Consider the following 21427-nt stretch of genomic DNA (forward strand, 5'->3'; position numbering starts at 1 on the left):
TCCTTGCTGAGCAAGCTCTGCTAATAATTTTTGTTCTAAATCACAGAAAAACCTGTGAAATGTAATCATGTCCATACTTTGGTCCACTGCAAATACCTGGAAGATGAAATTAAATCTTGCAAAGAGTAATCCATCTCTTACTCAATCACTCCAGGACTAACCAAACAGCCAGAGTGATGGTTTACTGTGTTTGTGTGAACTCACGTTACATGCCGAGGCCACGGGCTGGGAATCTGCGATCTGCCAGTCCAGATGGGATTAGAAATCACTGTCACGTATGAAACGTCTGGCTCTCAATGAAATTATCTTTGAGGGGTAGGTTTATAAAGACACTTTCAACACACGTAGGAGAGGAGTAGAAAAGGGGCTGTATGTAACTGTGCAGTTGAGATCAAATTCAATCATAGCTGAGAAAGCTACATTTGCAGCATTTTCAGTGAACTCTCCCTCAGTGAGCATCATGCTGGTTACTCGGCCTCTTCAACACGAGAGTTTATTGACTTCTGTGGACTGATTACTGCTTAGGCCGCATTTTTCAAAAGCAGAAGGTGGCACAGAACCGTGCAGATGCCACTGCATGCCTGGCAGACATGTTTCTAAAATTACCGTGACCACTCACACTGACGGGATGACAGTGCATGCTGGCAGCACCATGGTGCCCCAGTGCAGCACATTGTCTCCATGTGTGCATGCAGATCGTGATAACCACGTGCACAGATACAGCAAATCAACAGCAGGAGTTTTTTTCCCCTTAGCACGGACTTCGGGCCTCTGCTTTTGAAAAACTGCTCACTTATGTCTTACGATGCATTTTTACCTAATTGGCAAAGAGAGGAGTAATTAAATTTAACAGAAACCAGGGCTTCCAAATGAAGATATAATTTTTGAAGCCACAATTTCTATTACTTTTTATTGCCTTTACCTATGTTTTATATGGCAAAGGGTCACAGAACAGATGCAGCTGCTAAACTGGGTGGTTTATTAAATGAAGTCAGCTTCTGCAGAGAAAAGCAGAAGGAAGTTAGAGGACATGAGTGAATTCACTTTAGAAGCCAAATGAAGTTTTGAGTCACTGATGACTCAGGTAAAACTCCAATTTAATACAACACCTCTAAAATATAACCTCTTCTAGATAAGGCAACAATAATCAACTAGCCAAAAACACTCAAAAGAGAAAGGGGAAATTCTGAGTAAGAGTACAAAACCGAATCATTATTCTAATAATGTTTTTGTTATTATTTTCGCAGATGAATCTGAAAGCTCTTAGGACTCAATTAAGTTACCACAGCCAATAAAGACAAAAAGCAAAATCAGGGCAGATACTTTTGGCCTAGACACCATGGTGATGGGCACATTAGAAATGAGCTAGATTAGATAGATGAACTAGACAGACACATCTAACTGTCCTCCAGTGCACTCATTTGTTTGACAGCCTGGAAAATGCCAACATTCCTGGGATTAAATGAAAATAGAAAATTGCATTTTCTCTGTAAAGTATACACAGAACTTTGCTATGTCAGTTTCTCTTTGTTAAAATAAACCAGGGCCCAACCACCTCCTCTCAGAGACACCCAAAGCACAGTAAGGTGAATGAAACGGTAACCAAGACACAACTAACTGAAAGCCCTTATGTTGTTACCCTTTTACCCCAGGATATTAGTGGAGTGATATGACCCACACACACTTTGATACATTAATTTCTCCTGAGCTCAACACCACCAGAAATGCTAAATTGCCCATCTTGCATTGCTGTCTTGCTATCATATTTCTTTCTTCATGACTTCCAGCTACTTTACCTTTATGAGCTGGTCAAATAATTTTTGTTCTGTGGTGCCTTTTCCCCCTGCTTTGTTCTTCAAGAAAGTAAAAGTAAACAAATATCTTGGATATCAAAAACAAGAACAACAATAAGTGGAATGATTCTCCCCAGAGGTTTCTGATCCAGATTGCAGACATATTGGTGTGGCTTTTGCTTCAGCTCACAGAAAAACACATGCAGACACAATGACACACGGTTAGCACTTGTGTTCACATTCAACAGCTCCATATTTTTTCCTAGCGCCAGGACGTGTGCACAAGTACAGAGCTAGATTTGGCAGGATGCAATTTGGCAATCTCAGAGCCAGATCCTGCTCTTGCCCACTGCAGCTTTGACAGAAGTGCCGGCTGCAGCCCGGGGAGCTGTGCAACATCCCGGTGGTGTCGGGGAGAACAGAATCCAGCTCCTTGTGACAGTTTTCCCCACACAACATCACAATCAGCCAAACACATTTGTAATCTACTGCAGCTGGTGTTTCTATAATTGATAGAGATATAAAAGCCCTTTTTGCTAAAGTTGTACTTTTGTATTTTTTTTTTTCTTGGGGGAGTTGTGAGAAAGCAGCTACAAAAAGCAAGCTTTAAATCTCAGATAATGTAGCTCCCTTTAGAATCCCAAGCTTAAAGCAAGTAGTTACGAGTTTTAGCAATGCAAAAAAACGGAGCTAAAAACAAACATTTATTTTACTTGACATAGCAAAACAGTGGATTAAAAAGTTAAATCAATGCGCCGTCTGAATGGTTCCTGCTGTAGCTGCAATTTCAAATGAAATAAGAATGTTATAAAAACTCGCGCACATTAGGCACATTTGGAAATGTCTCCTTGTAACTGTTCTTTAAGTGTTCTGTCTATGAGCACTAACAGGTCACTGCACAGGAAATGCAAAAATATGTTACATTTTAATCAGGGCATATAAAACACTGTCTAGAATGTTACATTGCCCTTGGGAATATGTAGTAAGTAGGGGAACTTTTACAAAGTCCAGGTCACTCTCCCCATTACATCACTGTAAAAAAAAAATTATTAGGTTAAATTATATAGATGTCATGTATTAGAACTTCCCCAGTTGTAGGATGATGGCTAAGACATGCTTATTTCCTTGGAGAAACTCATAATCACTCCCTTGTTCCCTTGTATGTAGTTTGTATATTGAAAATAGTGTATTTTAACTGAATCAAAATGTTTCCAAACAATTATAACAAAAGAGGACAAATATAAAAATGAGACTGTTTGTATACTCGTTCTAACAACAAATTTCAGCACTTTAGCCTAACACACACACACACACACACAAATTGAAAACCTGCCTGGCTATACCTTCAAGGTGATAAAAAACGAAAGAAGGGATTTTAGCAGAGATGTTTGGGAATGATTATGGTAAAATGCCCCTAATCCAAACAAGTGGAAACTCAGATGTTGATGGCATCATAACATAGCTCTGCCCCCTCCACAAACATTTCTCTGAATGATTTAAGTCTATTTAACCCACATCACAAGTTTATAAAATTTCTAATAAGTTCACAGAAACAGCAAAAGAGTAATGCAAGGGTGACTGTTTTCTAGATTAACATTCCCAGGATTTTAGTTATTTAATGTACAAATTTTGGAGGTGACAAAAAACTGTACAATATCCTGAAGGCAACCTGCTCCATTCTCGCTGATCCCGGTTCAAGTTTTGTCCCTGATTTCCAGACAGAAATATTTGATTTCTGTGAAAAATCTCCCACAGGGCAGCAAATAAAATAAAATAAAAACCCCTGCCCCAAGTAAAACCAAAGTCGGAGCCGCAAGGGCCCAGTGCCTGCTGAAGTAAATGGCAGTTACTCACACAGCGACACAGGGATCAGCCCTTTGCAATTTGCATGTTGCGGCATGAGAAGAGATCTCAGACTAACAGGCCCTTTTTATCTAAACAGATATCTGTGGTTGAAACTCCTGGCATTAGTCTTTGTATTTTCTCTGAGCTGCTTGCTTTTGTACAACAGCCACTTAACCGACAGTAATTTCCACGCTTTGTTCCGGCCTACCTGTGCTCCCTCAGGCCCACGCCACCCCAGCCTGCTGACCAGGCAGCTCCTGCAGCTCAACACACTGACATCTCGCAACTGCCCTATATGTATATTATTATACATCCTATATGGCTTCCACAAACCTCTCAGTGTGCTGCCTGAACTCTTCCATACATCTGTTTAATTCTTGCCAGCCAAGGTGTGGCCCCAAGCCTTGCTGCCCGCGTCTCCTCCAGGCTCCTAGCAGAAAATTCAGATTTTCCTCATTTCAGTGGTGTTTCACACCAGCCTCGCAACTGCTCCTGAATTGCCTGCACAATGCCTCCGGGACAGGACGTCGCCACTGCCAATTAACAGACGAGGGGGCAAATTTTAAGTGAAGTTTTCTACTTTTTCCTCACAGAAGAAGGTCCTCTGGGTCTGAGCGCCCACCTCAGAGGCTGGGCCCCTCCGCAGCCTGGAGGCTCCTCACGCTCTGCACTCCCACAGCAGCGGCCCTACAGATGGTACCTGTTTTCCCAGCTGAGGCAGATTAATTTCCTGCATACATCCATCCCCTGCCTGCCATGAAGCCAGGGCCCAGCCAGGCTTTTGAAAAAGCAAGCTGAGGAAGCTAGGAACTGCACATGTGGAACCACACTTATTTCCACCCAGGTCTTAATCTAGTCAGAAACTGTTGGATGCATTCACTGCAAAGAGCTAATGCTGAATATCATGCTCTACATTGACCAGGCAATAGAGTAAAGTATACATTTTTACCACCATTCTCTACAGATATTTGATAATTTTACACTTTCTGCTCCTGTCCTTACCCATGGTCTGCTTCCTAAATTTCCCTGCTTCCCATCTCAGGGCCAATACAGACCATTTCCTCATTCTCCTTTGACTACTCAGACCCATCACTGCCCCTGCAGCAGGGAAAGCAATTGTCCTACTTATCCTCAGCTAAAACATATTTTAAGGGAATGTAATTGAAAAAGAGAAACCGAGAACAGAGCATGCGTGGTGGAGATGGCACGTCGGAGAATGCTGTGTCACCTTCTAAAAATTCTTTGGCAACAGCAACTTTTAGACTTCATAAGTCAGACAAATTTGGGTGGATTTTCTCAGCGAAAGCAGAAGATATCTCTGAAAAATGTTCACGTCACTGCCAGAAAGCACAGTGGTCCCACAGCTTTGAAATAAACCCTGATGTACGTCTCTTAATTTTTTGCCAAATAACATCCTACCGTAAATTACAGGAAGAACATTTTAAGGAAACACAGATTTTGATAATGGAAATGGTTGCTCTGAGCAGCTCAGAACTGGAAACATTAGAACCAGTAGAAATCAAACCTCTCAATAGAAAACCCCGAACAATCTGGACTATAGGAACTGTTGAGCTCATTATACAGATGTTATTGTTGCCATGCCTGGGCTATGCAGGACTCTAGCATCCATACAACACGGCTCTCAAGGCCTCTGCTGGTTTTCTGTTCTTTTCAAGATCTTCCCTGGTTTTCCCCCCTTTTCGTTATCACATAGCTGAACTTTTACCACATTAAAGGGCTGCCAGGCAGGTGAAGGCGCTGAGCCCTGAGCAGCACTGTTGGTGACTTGTTCTGCCCCATCCACAGCATGTTGCCTCTCCAGTTCAAACAATCCATCCAGCTAGAGGGATCATCAGACAAAACCAACAAAATAAATCTATAATTCCGAACACAGAAAAGGTTGATGACTTGCTCTGTGTTATTTGAGCTGTTTTTTTCTCATGCACAAGTAAAACAATAACCAGCCGAAGCTACAAAACTCAGGTCTGAGTCCCTGATTGTGAGAGGGGCCCTTGGCTGTAAATTTCAGCACAGACTTAAAAATTGATAGAAACTCCTCTTTAATCATCAAGTATTCAGCTGCTGATTACTGATACATGCTTTAATGATGTGTCCTTAAATTCTGGTCTAGTTTTAAAAATGCAATTTCTTCAAATTCAATACAAAATCCAGGACTGTGCAATGGGGCCCCATAATTTTGTTCAAGTGCTTTTTCAGTTATCAGGTATGTTTGAAATACAAAATTTAAGGAGTTTGCTATGTCAGGTGACATTTTGTTAGCTTTTGACAAGAGAAAATATTTAATACCCTAATTTTTTTCCTGCTCTGAATATTAGTTTAATTGTCACAAATAATTAAACGCTTATGAGTAAAAGACATCTTCAGACATTTTGACAATACATATTAAGAGACGCTTTAAGGGAAATCTGCACAGATCGGCTTTTATTTGTTATGCTAAACGATGATGCATCCTGATTGCATTTGTTCCTTATTTGTGTGTGCAACAGGAGACGTACTGTGAATGATCTGTAAGGAATAAAATGACAGTATTTGACAGGCTAGGAAATGTCTGGGCAAGGATACAGCATAAGGAACCCTAAAAGGGCATTGTTTATGAAGGGGCAATGGGATAGAGGCACTCCCTTCAATCTAAGGCAATGAAAGGCACCAACAACTAAATTACAGTTAATAACAGTAAGAAATAAACATAAATTACATGTACAAGGCTCAAGCTCAAGGACTTTGGACCACTAAAAATATATATTATTGTATCAATTATCAAACAGAGACAAATTCCCATCCTGGGAATTTGCATACGAACTCTAATAACCCACTATTCAGAAATAGAGGCAAGCATTAATTTCCACATGAAAAGGAGCCATGGGAGAGCTTCCCAAGTCCCCAGCTCCAGAGAAGAAAGCCCTACCTGGTGATTCAGCACCGAACGATCTGGCCTCTGTTCGAGAGGGTAGCAGGTGGTCTCCCAGGTATGGCAGATTAGCCCCATATTACCTAAGATTTATTCTGAGTTCCTGTCAATATAATGGCTGAAACGACCATTCCTGAAAGGTAATATGGTGTGAAAATAAACATAAACAATCCTTAATGAATCCATTGGCTATTACTTGCATCATATTTCTTCTATAGGTAATACATACATCCCCACTTTAGAAAAACAACACTGCCCTTGATCGAGGCTTAACAATTCCAGTTTACACAAGAGAGGGAACTGAGGAAGGTCCATGGGAACCGCTTGGTGCTAAAAGCTTTTGAAAATTCAGGTTTCTCTTTAGATGCCCATGTAAGGATTTAGACCCTTAACATTAGAAGCTGACTTACAAAAATCAGAGCCTCAAACTCTATTACCAGAGATTTCCAACTGCCTCTGGCAGTCTGGGTGGAGGAAAAATGTGTATGTCCTGTTTAGTTGCAATTAGACCAGGTTTTTCTTATTTCTTGGGGCAATGCATTATACACTGTCAGAAGTACGAAGCTAGATCCCAGGTCTGACAAAGAAATGTAGAACAGTATATAGGGGGAAAAGTAACCGTAACCAAATTCTGTGGTCCTGAAACTTATCACTGACCAAAAATGCATCTGAGGATAATTTAGGGATAGTAAAAGACTTAAATTATTCTGCCTAAAACTATTGCCTAGTAAAGCTCCCTCGGCTTGTTAATAGAGTTAACAGAGCTCTGCTTTCTCTGAGTCCTCCCACTTTTGGGAGCTCCTGGACACCAGCAAAGTGCTGCCTCCTCCACCATGGGGAGTTGCATGGAAGGGATGAAACTGCTTTTCCAGCTCCTCTCCACGGCCACTTCCCTGGTGCCCCAGCTGGGCTGCTCCCTCTTCTCACCCCAGCAGCAGGCATGTGGATGCCTTCAGCCTCCAGCCCAGCTTTCACTCCTGGAAGTGCGCCGACGATAGAAATGTGATCTAGTACCTAGAGCAGGGAATTAGGAGCAAATGCTGTTTGACCTTGAGCAAATCAGCTAATACCTCCTGGCTTCAATTTGCCTTTCTGTAAAATGGGGAAAAAATGTTCTACTTCACCAGGGTTATTCTGAGGAGTACATAGCATTAGTAAGAAATCCTTGGAAGAAAGGTGCTAAGTGTGAAGAAATATTACTCCGTTTCCTAACAAAGCACACATATATGAGCAGGAACCATGCAGCTAATCAAAAGCACTAGAAAGCTTTTAATTTTTTTTAGGATTTAATGCTACAGATGATCAATATAACTACTTAGCTTCCTTCTCCTTTCACATGCTAATTTAATGCTACTTGTACTGGGCTTATAAATGTTATGACATGGCTGAAAAACACATAAAAAAATTAATTTTGGTAGACCAATATACCAGCTAGCATAAGGTTATGTTTCTTCAATACAAAATTGTACATCGTGAAAAGATCCAGCTTTTTTCCGTGAAGTCCACTCACGCTGCAGGAAGTAAATGAATTCTTCCTATACATACAAAGAAAATTGCAGGCCTTATGAATTGTGGTGGTGATTCCCAGTGTAATTCACACAAAATTATTTATATATGGAAAATTCAGAGTAAAATCTTTCTACCAAAAAAAAATTCCTTCTGTCCAAGGGGAGGGTGAGTGATAGAAACAGGCTTGTTGTCTGCACATACCAAACTGCACCAATGTGCAGATTTTCATTCCAATCTCCTCTAAGCAGAGTTTCACTAGAAAAAATCTTTGCTATCAAGGTATTCCAGAGAATTTAATTATTTTCATTAAAAACAAGAACCGTGTGCTGCTCCTATTTCAATAGAAATTCTGCACTGACTCCACATAAACAGACCAAATATCACTTCAGCAAAGTTGCTTTGGGAATATGTAACAGCATTTTTTAAGTTATGAAAGCAATATTGAATGAGATTTACTACAATTTAAGATAAGTGGGTCTTAATTTTATATGAACAGAGAGACTTAAAAAGCAACCAGAAAGAGTTCTGATTATATTGTGCTGGAATATTAGGCCTTGTGCAAAATTGCCCCTTTTCTCTTTTATATGCATAAAAACAAGCACAACAGGCTTTTCAATTAAATGAGCATTTTGAGAGAGATGCCGGAAGAGCCAGAAAGCCCCTTAAAACTTTATTGCTTTTTATCTTTGTCAGGTAGGGATGTGTATTAAAAATGGCCTGTTCTTCCCAGTACACAGTCCTTCCTGCAAGTTTTTTCTTCTTGTTTGACCTATCAATTTTAAGGGTTTCCTAAAATGGGAATGGAAGGGTTGATCTGGATTACTTTTCCCCATACACTCAGTAGTTTTGCTTTTCTATAGCCATCTAGAGCCAAGGATGCTTCCCATAGTCTCTTTAGCATCGTGAGTAACTTTAATGAGCCTCAGTATCATTAGACGATAGCAGTTTACCAAACACAGGGAGAAAAGACACAGAAAGGAATAAGATATAGCTATAATAGAAACAAGCCATGGAGATGAAAGAAAGAAGTCAGCATCTCATTTGCTTTAGTACAATAAAAATACAGCATTAATGTTGCTAGTTGTAAATTTTTTTTCAATAAAGTTGAGCCTGATTATATCTGAAAAAAAGGTAGGCTGTGCATTCCTCATAGGTCTTGCAAGTGTTTAGACTTTAAAGAACAGTTACTGGCTATTAACTTTCTAGATTTAATTGCCACTAAAAACATTCTGCACAAAACTTCAATTGAAAGCCACTCCTCGAGAACCGATGGTCTGATCTCTCAAAACTGCTTTGTTTATAGCAATACAAATTCAGAGCTACTATTCACGTAACTCCACTCCATCATTATGCTATGTATTTTGTTTACTGGTATTATGTGTGTGTATATAATTATATATACAGACACATACACCAGTTCATCATCAGAATCAGACAAAAGCAATATTGCCAATCTTGTTTATTCAAAAATCACAAAGTACAACCTAAAAAATCATGAGACTAGCTGAAAATTATGAGATGTTAAAACCAGTCACTTTGAGGATCATCACATTTTTCTCTTGGCATAAGAACTTCTAGGCTGCATGTTTTCAAGGTCTTTAGTTCTCCATAGCAAGGAGTTTAAAATAAATTTTCCTTTTAAAATGCATATTGGGCATTTGCATAATCACCAGACTCCAGGAGCTGGAGGTTTACAGAAAATAAACACTAACAAAAGATGTTCGGTGGACACAACTCCTAACATCACATGAGTTTTAACATTTGGCCAAATATTTGTGGAATAATCAAAAACTGCTCTAAACAACTGAGCTTTCCAGTTTCTGTCAATAAGAACGGTGCATCCCTCTCCCAGGCAGGCGCTCGTCTCTCCTTTTTGCAGGTATGTATGTGTGCATACCTGAAGAGGATCTGTTTCCAATACATTTAAGACTGTTTGTTCTATTTAACTGTGGAATTGTACCAATACCTGGGACCATCAGGCACTGCACGTTATAAACTATGTATTTTTCACAATCGAACCCTGTCATTTTGAAGCTATTGTTGTGACTTTCTCTTTCCTAAGGCAAAGGGGGAAAACATTTCTTTTAGGGAAACAAAGATTCTCTTCATTTTTCTAAATGAAACACTTAATGCAACACTTAGATCATAAGACCAGTTTTTCCACTTCTTTTTGCCTGAAAAGCCTCACAAGGTAACGGATGAAAAGCCAGCAACAGTTAAAGAGGGATGTGTAAATCTAATGGGAAACAGTGTGCTTCTATGATGCGTTTCTCCTTGAAACCTTAAAAAATACACGGTTCGCTGTCAAGGTATTTCTGAGTTGCAGAAGCCGTTATTATAACATGGTAAAAAAGACTCGGTGCCAAGATCCAACAGCCTCCAGTGAGAGCTCACCTTAATGAGAAAGAACTGATTTTAGTCCCTAAAACTACACAGAACTTTTAGGCTTCCGATTTGCAAAAGCGTCTTCATGCATTTACTTGAGAGCTGCTGCTCATGTGCACAACAGTGCACAACGTTAACACTGCACATTAAAAAAGGGTTCTTTAAAAGATCGTATCATCTACCGGTACCAAGAAACAGTGTTCGATAATTAACACAGAGAGTGGAAACATACTTGAGAAGTGAAGTTAGCCGAGCAAGCAAAACATCTCAGTCATACAGACTTTAGAAAAGAATAGCATCCAACCATTAGTAACACAAGCTACAAGCAGAACTCTTCCTAGATTTAAAGCTTAATGGTAGAATCTGGTCCATTTTCAGAGGCAAAACATTACTACAGAAACATGTATATTTAATTTTGTAGCTAAACGGCCCAGTCTTACATAGACAGTCTTTAAACAGGCCAGTTACCCATTGAAGCAAAGTGCTGAGTAAGAGCTGCAGAACTGGACCCACTCTCATGTAAATTATTGTAATTAAATAGGTAATGAAAAATCACTGCTCTTGCACAAATGAAATGTAAGACTTCAGCTGAGAGTGTAATGTGTTTCCAATTGACTCCTGTATCAGATTCAGAGACAGATGAAAATGTCTCTCTGCTTGCATGAGCACGCTTTAGAGGTAAAACTTCACAAATATTTTCATTTTGCAGAGAAGAGGGAAAAACAAAGGCTTACTCTAGCAGTAAAGTCAGTAGGATCCCCCTTTTTTAAGGCATAATATGGTATGCATATGTCTCAACCCGAGAGGCATCAAATGTATTTTGAATAATTTTACTTCGCATTTGATAATAATACGTCATCCAGTAGAAGAACCAGGCCTTATTCTCCCCTCCACTAGCTGACATGATATTTTTTTTACATTTGAGCTCTTAAGATCTGCACAATAGCTTAACACAATAAGTGTTTAGCCTCTGGTTCCAACTGTAATTGATAGAGTACAGTTCCATTCCCTCTGCTGCTGCTAAGTTGGGAATTGCAGCCACAGCAACTGACAGCTTTTTTTTTTTCCGCGAGTCTGGAGTTGCTCTCTGGGAGTGATGTCCTCATCGGGATGGGAAGTAAAATGACGGGAGAAAGGCTCACCCTGGCCCTGTGCTACGGAGGAACTCCAGGGACCTCTTCTAGGGGAAACAGTTACTTGAGGTGGGTGCTACTAATGAGAGCAAAAATCAGGAGGAGAATGCTCCGGGAGGAAATACCAAAATCCTGCCGTTTTGAAGAAAATGGGCTTTTTAATTAGAGAGCACAGAAAAGGGAGAGAATTTATGGAAAAGAATTTCTGACAATGAACATGTTTTTAAAAGTGTTATAAAATTGTGTCATTTACTGATGGAAACATCTTTTATTTCACAGTCACAGGGGCTGAACTCTTGGTGAGTCCCACTCTTCATATAGTGATAATATACTGTGCTTTGATATATGAGAGGAAAATTGAAATAAGGAAACAGTAACTAAACTGAACGTGATTTCAAATTGTCCCATTCAGGCCTGAGTTTTGACATGGGAAAAAATTACATAGCAGCTTTGGGCTTAGTAGCCGATTCCAGAATTTAACGCAGATGGCGACTAATTTTGGTGCCTCTTTAGTTGCAAAAGTACCTATTTTGGAATATATTTAATTAACCAGGATTTAAAGGCTCCTCTTGTTTGTGAACACCTTGGCTTTTTTGTCATCTGTCAGCATCGTGATGTGCACAGTAACTGAAAGGTTCTGAGGCATGAGCTGTTTAGGTGGTTTTGATGTGCACTTGCTTTTCTGGAGGATGTTTAAACAAAGCAGTGCTGCCATTTCTACAGTTTCATTCAGTACTGCTTGCTTGAACCTGCTTCTATTGCCCCTATAATAAAGGATACAAAAAATACTCGAAAAGCCACAATGCTCTTGGCTATTAATACATGTATATATCGCTTCCTTTCATCACAGAAATATACATACTGGACCGAGCTGGTCATTTACGCTGCTCTCTGCAGAATTTCACTTTCTAAATATGTTTCTGTTTTAAATAACCTTTTACTACTAAGGTGCAAACTGCTGCTTTAAAGTACCGACTGCTAACCGTCTTCTGTTTACTGCTCTATGAGGACTCTTCCAAAAACAAAACTGTGTTATTCTACAGCTCCAATAAACAAAATAAATGCGACTGATATCTGTTTCTGCTGTACTTTTCCCAAGCTTTGGTTCTTAGCCTACTGGAGCTGAGAGAGAAAGAAAAGAAGAAATACAAAATTGCAGTCGGAAAAGGCGTAAAGTCCAGATTCCTCTTTGCAGGCTTTAAAAAAGCAAACTAGCAATTCATGATCACAAAATAAAATATGCACATTTAAACAAGCTGCAGGGGAAAGGAGAGTTTAATCCAGTGAAATTGTGTTTGAAAGCTATTTCATACCCCTAGGAATAAAAACTGAATAGCAATTCTGCTTTGCTCCCACCCTTCTTCCACCCTTCTGTTAATATATTACCATTTGTTATGGAATCGTTACAAGACTTCTACCCCAGAGGTGGCTGCATTTCATTGAAGAATGAAGTACTTTCTGGGCCTGAGTCTCTTCTTACTCGCAGGAGCAGACAGTACTCACTGCAACTGCACTGATGCTGCTAGTAAAGCTATTTTTGATTTGCACCTGAGCAAGAGAAGAATTAGGCCCATAGTTTGTAAAGCCCTTTGTGATTCACTTGGGTGAAAGCTACAACACAAATGGGTTGTTTATTGTAAACAGAAGTATGATACTAAAGCAGGCACCGATACAAAGAGCTGTAACTATCTGCTTCAAGAATTATCGAAATGGAAATGTCGAGCTCAAAAAGGAATGACGATTCAAAAAAGATTCGGCCCTGGAAAGATCAAAATGCATTTGACATAGTTTCGGTGTTGATGTGAAATAAAGTGTCTTTAAAAGTGTAATCTGAGATCAAAAATCCCCATCATCAAACATAAATAGTGCCCCATTTATCCAATTACACTACCTTGTTTCATTACAATGGTCTGTAATATATTTCTTAGGAATACAAGGCTTAAAATTAATAATAGAAAAGGACAAAATTGCCATGTATATTTCTCTAGATAGATTTTCATCTAGCAGCAGGACTTCACTTCTGATTCACTCGCTGGTTCTCTCTAACCTTTACATTATTCATTAATCAAACTAGAAACCTGCTTTCAAAGTCAGTGCATGGTAGTAATTATTTACAGTTGTGCATAGTATTTAATTTTAAGCAATGACAAAAGCAGGCATGTCCAGAATCATAAGGCTTATCATTTTTCTTCTGTTGGAGGTGAACTATCTAAAGAAGCTAAAAGTTGCAAACTTCTCTTCAATATCTCTGCTGCCATCAAGACAAAATGCAGTGCAACTGATACCTTTGAACTTGCACAACGAAAAATAAATAAAAGTGAAAATTAAGTAATATATAATGTATTAACTCCTTTAAATAAAAGGAATAAGGAGCTTTGCTATCAGCCTTGATGAGAGATTCATTTCTTATTGCACAGTCTGTCTACTGTCACTTTGAGGTATTTTTCACCATACAAACCAGAACCTCAGTGCTATCCCTGAAAATGAAAGTCAGTTTGAAGAACTATACACAACAGGCACGTCTGCTGTTTGAAACCCCCCCTACCCCCCACAAGCACACAAATACAACTTCAAAGCAGGAGAACTATTGCAAATGTATAAACCTACTCCAAATCAGTTATGCTGGATGAAACTGGACTGCATTTGCAGTATTTTGCTCACCTGAAACAACATTGATCTGAGGACAAATATAATCAAAGAAATGCACCACTGAAGAGCAATGAACATTTTACAATAAGGAAGGAAAGATGTAATTGTGGTCATTCAAATTTCTCCCTAATCATTAAGATTCTCAAAAACACTGTAGCATTCTGAATGAAAGCATATCTTACTGTATTCTCAGCAGGGAAATCCCGGGAAACAACAGCAATGGGCTTTGCTCGCAAAAATTTACTTACCCTGGAGCCTATGTTTCTAAAAAAGAACAGGGTGTCCCTTCTACAAAAAGATACTACACACACTCCAAGTGAAAATTCTACTTTGAAAAGAAAATAAAATGAAGCCTCATACTCCTGACAGAGAGAAAAAAGGAGCAATTCTAGCACTGTCACTGTGATGATCAGCATCCATGAAAAGATAGCTATTTATCCTGCAAGTTGAAAATGTTAATGTCTTATTCAGATATAACCCCTTTGTGAATAAAACAGTAATAGCAACTCATCAGAGAGTTCTTACAAATAGGTGTATATATATATATATGCATTTCTAGCTTAACTATTATTTATGGTTAAAGGGCATCTTTGCTTGCCAGGAATCATACTGGCAACCTGAATAGGTACACTCATTGGTCACGTCCCAAAAGACTCTGCCTGCATACCATTGTCCTACACCTATATGAATCCAGCAGAATTTGTAAGTTTATAAAAGTTATGCATGTCCCAGTTTCTCTGAAATAACATTTACCTTTGAATGAATCCCAAGCACTACTTTTCAAAGTTTATTCAAGTATGCCACTAAACTTGCCCATACATTTTGTCCCACATATAGTTATGTTACACCTAGAAAATATTCAGAAGGGGGAGGAAAAATAGTAAACCATTTTTAAACTAAAACCATAAAATATTAGTTTTCTTTAAAGAACTAATCTGATGAAGGACACAAAGAAAAAAAGAAGGGAAAAAACCCGCCTACATTAAAAGCCAAACAAGATAATAATTGTGCATGTCTGGCTAAGAGAATCTAGAGGGCAAGCCTTACGTCATTGGCACTTGGGTTACCATGGTGAGTGATTTATTGATATATATCAAGAATGAATAGATCAAAGGCAGCAAGATGACAGGTGATCAATCAAATGTCAAATCAAAGCTGGCAATCAACTGGAAAGCTGATTTTTCAGTGGGTGGGTCTGGCAGAAGAAAAATGAACTTCCATATTGCGCTTCCCAGAAACAAAACCCCACCACACTATTAAAAAAAAATAAAAAGCAATTAAGCAGCCTGAAAGAAAACTCTTTGAAAAGATTTACTATACAGGCCCACTCATCTGTTTCTTTTTCTTGGCCCCCAAAAGAAAAAGAACACCCTACAAATGACAAAACAAAACACTTCCAAAGTTGCAAACTATTTTCTTCTTTTAAAAAAAAATGAAAAATTGCAAAACCACTTGGCATGTGCAAAGATATAAACTCAGCTACAAAACAAAAGAGGGATTTGATTTGAAAATGTGGATTGTCTTCTAACAGTCAGAACGTTTCATTTTATTTCCTGTTGCAATTTTCACCACTGATGATCAAAGGCTGAACTTCCCCACCGGGTTCATCAGCAGAGACAGTCCCTGTACTATTTCAGGCATACACAACGCGCACACACACACACACACACACACCCGGCCAGCATTGCCACCAGAAACACGGCGAAATAAAAGATTAAACACACCGACCCACTTCGCGAAACACACGGTTTAAAAACAAAAACCACCAGGAGGGGGAAAGAAAATCAGAAAGGAAAGGGGAAAAAAAAAAAAAAAAAAAAAGACTAAAGCGGGAAGCAAATGGGAGGCTGCTTTCGGTTCGGTAAGGGAAAGGGGCCGGGGGAGAAGGGGAGCCGAGTGGAAGAAAGTTGGGGGGAAAAGTTTAGCCAGGGCAGGATGGGAGCTCGGAGCAGGAGGCAGCGGGGACCGAGCGCGGTGGGAGCGGCGGGAGGGTGGAAGGGGACAGCCCATGTCAGAGTAAAGATCTTGGCAATAAGGAATGAAACTGGCTCCATAGAGTTACGAAGGGAAAGGGAGGGGGAGGGGGGATAAATAAATAAAGATCCAGCCCGGAAAAGCAAGGGTGACCCTAAATAATAATAAAGATGGGGGGTAGGATTGGAAGGAGTGGAGAGACAGAGGCTGTGTAAGTGGATGGCTTCTCCTTACCTGCAGCCCGTTTGGGTGCTTGCTGTTTCCTCCTTGGCATCGCTCTACTTTCTCCAATCTCACTTCTGTCCCCAGATCCGAGAGCCCTGAGACGCTCCTGAGTCGTGTTTCTCTGCCTCTGCCTCTGAGCTGCTTTCCCCAACACCCCCCTCAAGCCTCCCCTGCCCCCCTCCTTTCCACTTCACTGATAGGAACCTGTTTGGTTTTTATTTTATTTTAGAGATCTAGGTTTCTTTCTTTCTCGCTCTTTTTTTTTTTTTTTTTTGTTGGCTTTTTTTTTTTTTTTTTTTTTTAACTGTTGCAACACTTGCTTTGCTTTGATTCAAACATCCAAGCTCAGGAGCAAATGAAAGGCGCCCACAGTGCCAGAGAATGGTAATAAATAAATAACAAAATAGATATGTATATATTAAAAAGGCAGCTCTGGAAAGACTGTGGGGCTGGCTGCTTCCTCCCTTTCCTCTCCTCTCCTCCTCCTCCTCGCAGAGCTGTATGGCGGAGCGGTGCCCGGGTGTGCGTGGTGTGTGTGTGCGTGCGTGTGTGTGCGCGGAGCGCTGCAGGTTCCGTGCTGTCAGATGCCAGGCAGTGAGTGATATGGGAGAGGACAGGGCGGCTTTGGGTGGAAGGAAATCTGGTATTCACACACACACACACACACACACACACACACACGCACGCACGCACACACACACACACACACACACTCGCACAGGCACACACGCACACACACGCGCGCGCGCACACACACACACACACACACACACACACACAGGCAGGGCGAGGCGATGCCAGCAAACATCGATCCACTGAGCAAACTGAACATTAACAAACTCCTCCTCCGCGACCCGGTGACAGGATGAGCCGCGCTCCGCGCAGACGGGCGGCGGAGCCCTTTATTAAAGGGACAGGGCCCCCCGCCACCACCCGCCGGCACGACCCCACGCGCGACCGACACCCCCCCCACCCGAGACCACCCCGCGCCCCCCCTCCCCTCCCCTCCCCGCCACGCGAGACCCCGCCGAGCCCGGCTCCCTCGGGAGGGCGCTGCGCGACGGGGCGGCCCCGCGGGCGGGGGGAGCTCGGACGGGGCGGCCGCGCCCCGCGCCCTGTCTCACCCCGGAGGGCAGGTAGACGGGCGTTTTCACTAGAATAACGGGGATTTCGGGCAATAGCGCTGGCTGCGGGGGGCCGCGGCCGTCGCTCCCGCCGTTTTGCCGCACTAGCGGCTGGTGGGCGCCCGCGGCTTCCTCGGGGTAGATGCCGGCGGAGAGCTGGGGGCTGGGGGAACCGGGGCCCTTCGTCTTCCACGATCCTACCCCTCACCCTGGCGGCTGTCCCCGTGGTGGGAGCAGCAAGGGGAATCCGCGTGGTGGGACGTAAACGCAAAGTTTGGTGAAGTTCGGGTGAAACCCAGGGCTTCATCTGAGGCCCTTTTGTGGGAGGGAAGCGCCGCACCACCAGCGCGCCCGGGAGCGCAGGGTTAGCGTGTCGGGCTCCAGCACCCTCTGCCCTCCTAATTCCCCCTGGCACCTGGAGTTGGGGGGAATCAGGTATCTCCATCAGGTGCTTCTGCACCCTCACGGCAAGCCAAATCTATGTCCCGTCCGACCACACAGCGTTTGTCACCCTTTCAGAGAGCCCAACGAACTGCCAGGCCGAGGAGGGGCAGGTGACACTGGAGCCTGGAAGAGTTTCGCTCCCCGAGGCACGTGGAGAACTTCCCCTGCTCCCTTCAGTCATTTCAGGATTTTTTCCACAGCTACTGTGGAACCCCCCCACCCTGAGGGTTTAAAAGTGCTTTGGGACTGAAAGGATGGGTTAATTTCTATATGTTCAGCTATAATCTGTATCATATAATTGTGTATATTGCATATAATTGATATATTTGTATCTCTTAAAGGTCGATTTTGCAATACTCTGCAGCCTAATGCCGGAGTTTGCTGTGGAACTGACTTCTTAGATACTTTTTTTTTCTGTTTTGGTATTTGTATCTTTCTAATGCAACTGTTGGGTTTAATAGGAATAATTTGCATCCCTCTAAAATCAGTCTGTTAGATCAGGCTCTGTTGTGAAGCACCAGCAAGAGCCGCTGTGTTATAGCCGGTGTCACCGGTGATCTGCAAACCGCAGTCCCGCAGCTCGGGCAGGGAATGAGTTTCTACGGGAAGACCCCTGAGTGACCTTTGTATTTAGCAGCCTAATACAAGGTTGTGTTTATGAAAGTGTCCACCTAACTGATTTCACTTAAATTATTTTATAGCCTTCCCTGTACGAACTCTAGCAATTTTTATAAGCAATTTGAAAGTATTTATTGGTGCAAGCAAATGCTTAGTTTGAAAGATAAAATGGGATAACACTACTATAAAATACTCATTTTTCCACTCTGCCTAGCATAACTCACTCAGAAGTGAACAGCTCTGCTTGAATCAGTTGGAATTGCACAGACCTCTTATACCTGTATGCAGCACGTGTAAAATCCTCTTGGTGCACACCAGGGGATTTCTGCTTTTTCTCCAGCTCAGGCAGGTGTAAACACAGGGCCAAGAGGGGCCAGAGCATCCGCAGCAGCGGGGCAATTATCCCGGCACTGTGATGGGAAGAAGTGACACACTATCTAATTTGTAAGTGCGGCACTGGACCTGGATCAGGAAGTTCAGGGGCAGGGTGGCAAACTAGGATTTTCTTTTCACATTTCATCCTGCCTTGATTTGTGATTTTGAACCCTTCAGCTTCTGCGTCTTGGTTCCCAAATCAGAAAAATGGAGACATTTCTAGTTGGTTTTATATTTCCTCTCCTCCCTGGCTGCACAGAAGGATAATGCACTTCTGTTTAGGATAGTTTGTTTATTATGAAGAATTGCGTATTAAAGACTGTTTTAACACAGTGATGTCTTATTAACAGTTCTCCCAAACCATGGGACATGGCATAATGTGTTGGGACACTAGCAGACATCAGGGTGGGTGGGGTGGGGAGGGCAAATGACACTGTGCCCTCAGATTTTAACCTCTCCATCTGGGATCTGCTACTTTTGTGCAAGTTGAAAAGATACAAGCTCTAGATGTAAGCAAAGCAGCGGTTCAGTGTAGTCTGGGATCAGCAAGTAGTGGCTATTGTTCTCCAGAGTCGTGGCTTAAATCCAAATGCTACACACTGGGTATGGTATTTGTATCAGTGGCATTTTCAGTCTCAACATGCAAGATGAGAAAGTCACTGTTTTAAATGGTTACTCCTTTGGGAAGGGGAAATTGAGAAGATGGACTTCTGAGTAGAGCACTAGTGAGATGGCACCCTATCCCCGGTGATAAATGGGAGCATTAACAAGGCTTGGTCGAGAGGAACCCTACAGATTTATGGCTTCCTGTCTCCACCAGCAGATGCCATTATGGCTGACAGAACAGAATGCCTTTCAAGAGGGAACTGGGGTGGGATTATGAAGAAGGGGAAAAAAAGCAAGCAGAATCTGGTGACCATTTTTATCCACTGGTCAGAATTCGCTGATAGGTTTGAATAGAGCTGAAACTATACAGCATTTGTGTGCTCCCGGCTTCTGTTATTTATAACTAAGTTGGTGAAGGTCATTTAGCATCTCTTTTAGCACAGGAAGAACCCATAATATTTACTGAAAGCATTTTTGAACACTTGAAAATTAGAGATAATAAAATGAACAGATAGCACTGGAGGCTTCCTTGGCTTATCCAATGGAATAATCTTGATGGGTGCTTAATGTTTACTTTGGAAATGTAGCAAATGATTCTGAAGCTATATTGAATTTTATCTATTTTTATTACATTGCAGAATAATATTTCTCTTTCCTGACAAAATGTTATGACCAGTAATAGCAATGGCAGTTATGCATGTTCAAAAAAGAGTAATCAAATCTCATGCTTCAGGGCATGAGCTGAATTCCCCACTGGGATTCGGAAGGAATTTTCGCCCCCCAAATATAGCAATATACAATCAACTAGGTATGTTCTTAGAGGTTTTCCAATTTCTTGGTTAGGTGTGGATTACATGGAACAATAGTGTGATCTGGGATAGTGAAAATCCTCTATTGCTATAGCTCTGGGGTGGTTTTGGTCTGATTTTTCAAAATAATGTGTGTGATTTGTTGTCCATTGCAGTAAAGTTTACATTTTTGTGCACAATAAAGGGCCAAATATGCTTTGTGTACTTGACTTTGATAACAGTTCCCATCATGAGTAGTCACAATGAACCTGGCTGTGTTACTTGAAGTGTCTTATCTTACTCATTTTTGTTGTCTGTCTGTCTTTCTGTGGCTGCTATGCTGATAATTAAATGTGGGGGTTTTTTCTTCCCTTCTTTTATTTTTTTTCTCTAGAAGTTATTTATATGTAGGTACATAATTCATCTTGAATGAAATTCATCTCAGAGTTGATGACCCCCTTCACGCTTTGCCTACCACTTTTGAGAAGGAAAAAGTGGAAATTCTGACAAGTTCTACAAACAAAAAAAAAAAAGTTAGAAATTATTTGGGTTTGATAAATGAAAATTTTTCCATATGTAGTAATATTGTCAGCTAATGATATTATCAGATTCAGTGTTTACTTCCTTCTTATTCAAAATTACAGGAAAAAATTATTTAAAAAAAAATGGGATTACAATCATTTTGAAAGAATCAACTTGACAGACAGACTGAAGATTTCTTACAGAAAACAGAGTGATGTGGTGCAGTTCTCTCTGCCCAGTGATAGGATTAACTATACTTGTTTCACTCTTGAGTGAATTGAGAAAATTTTCCTACTATTGAACACTTTTTGGAATCCTGTCTGTCTCTTTTTATGGTGTTCTCAGATGAAATGGAGAAGAATTTATTTCCTTCCTCTTTCAGGCAATTTTTAATTTATTTGAAGACTTACTACATCTATTCACCAAACAACGCCAATTTCTTCAGTCATTCCTTGTAGGTCATGGTTTCTGGACCTGGCACTATTTTCATTGTTGTGTGGCTGGACAA

The 21427-nt window shown here is 41.1% G+C and overlaps 1 protein-coding gene across 5 annotated transcripts in view; it reads right to left on the minus strand.

Annotated features, from left to right (window-relative positions):
* Positions 1–17215, minus strand: part of TSHZ2 (teashirt zinc finger homeobox 2) — a 233501-nt gene extending 216286 nt beyond the window's left edge. For all 5 annotated transcript variants that reach the window (XM_074843072.1, XM_074843069.1, XM_074843070.1 and 2 more), the window contains exon 1: positions 16452–17215. In XM_074843072.1, coding sequence (XP_074699173.1) covers positions 16452–16491 — 40 coding nt within the window. In that variant the 5' untranslated portion in view covers positions 16492–17215. The remainder of the gene's footprint in view (positions 1–16451) is intronic.
* Positions 17216–21427: the final 4212 nt, after the last annotated feature.

Source organism: Strix aluco, chromosome 17 (assembly GCF_031877795.1).
Source record: "Strix aluco isolate bStrAlu1 chromosome 17, bStrAlu1.hap1, whole genome shotgun sequence".
NCBI classification, from domain to species: Eukaryota; Metazoa; Chordata; class Aves; order Strigiformes; family Strigidae; genus Strix; species Strix aluco.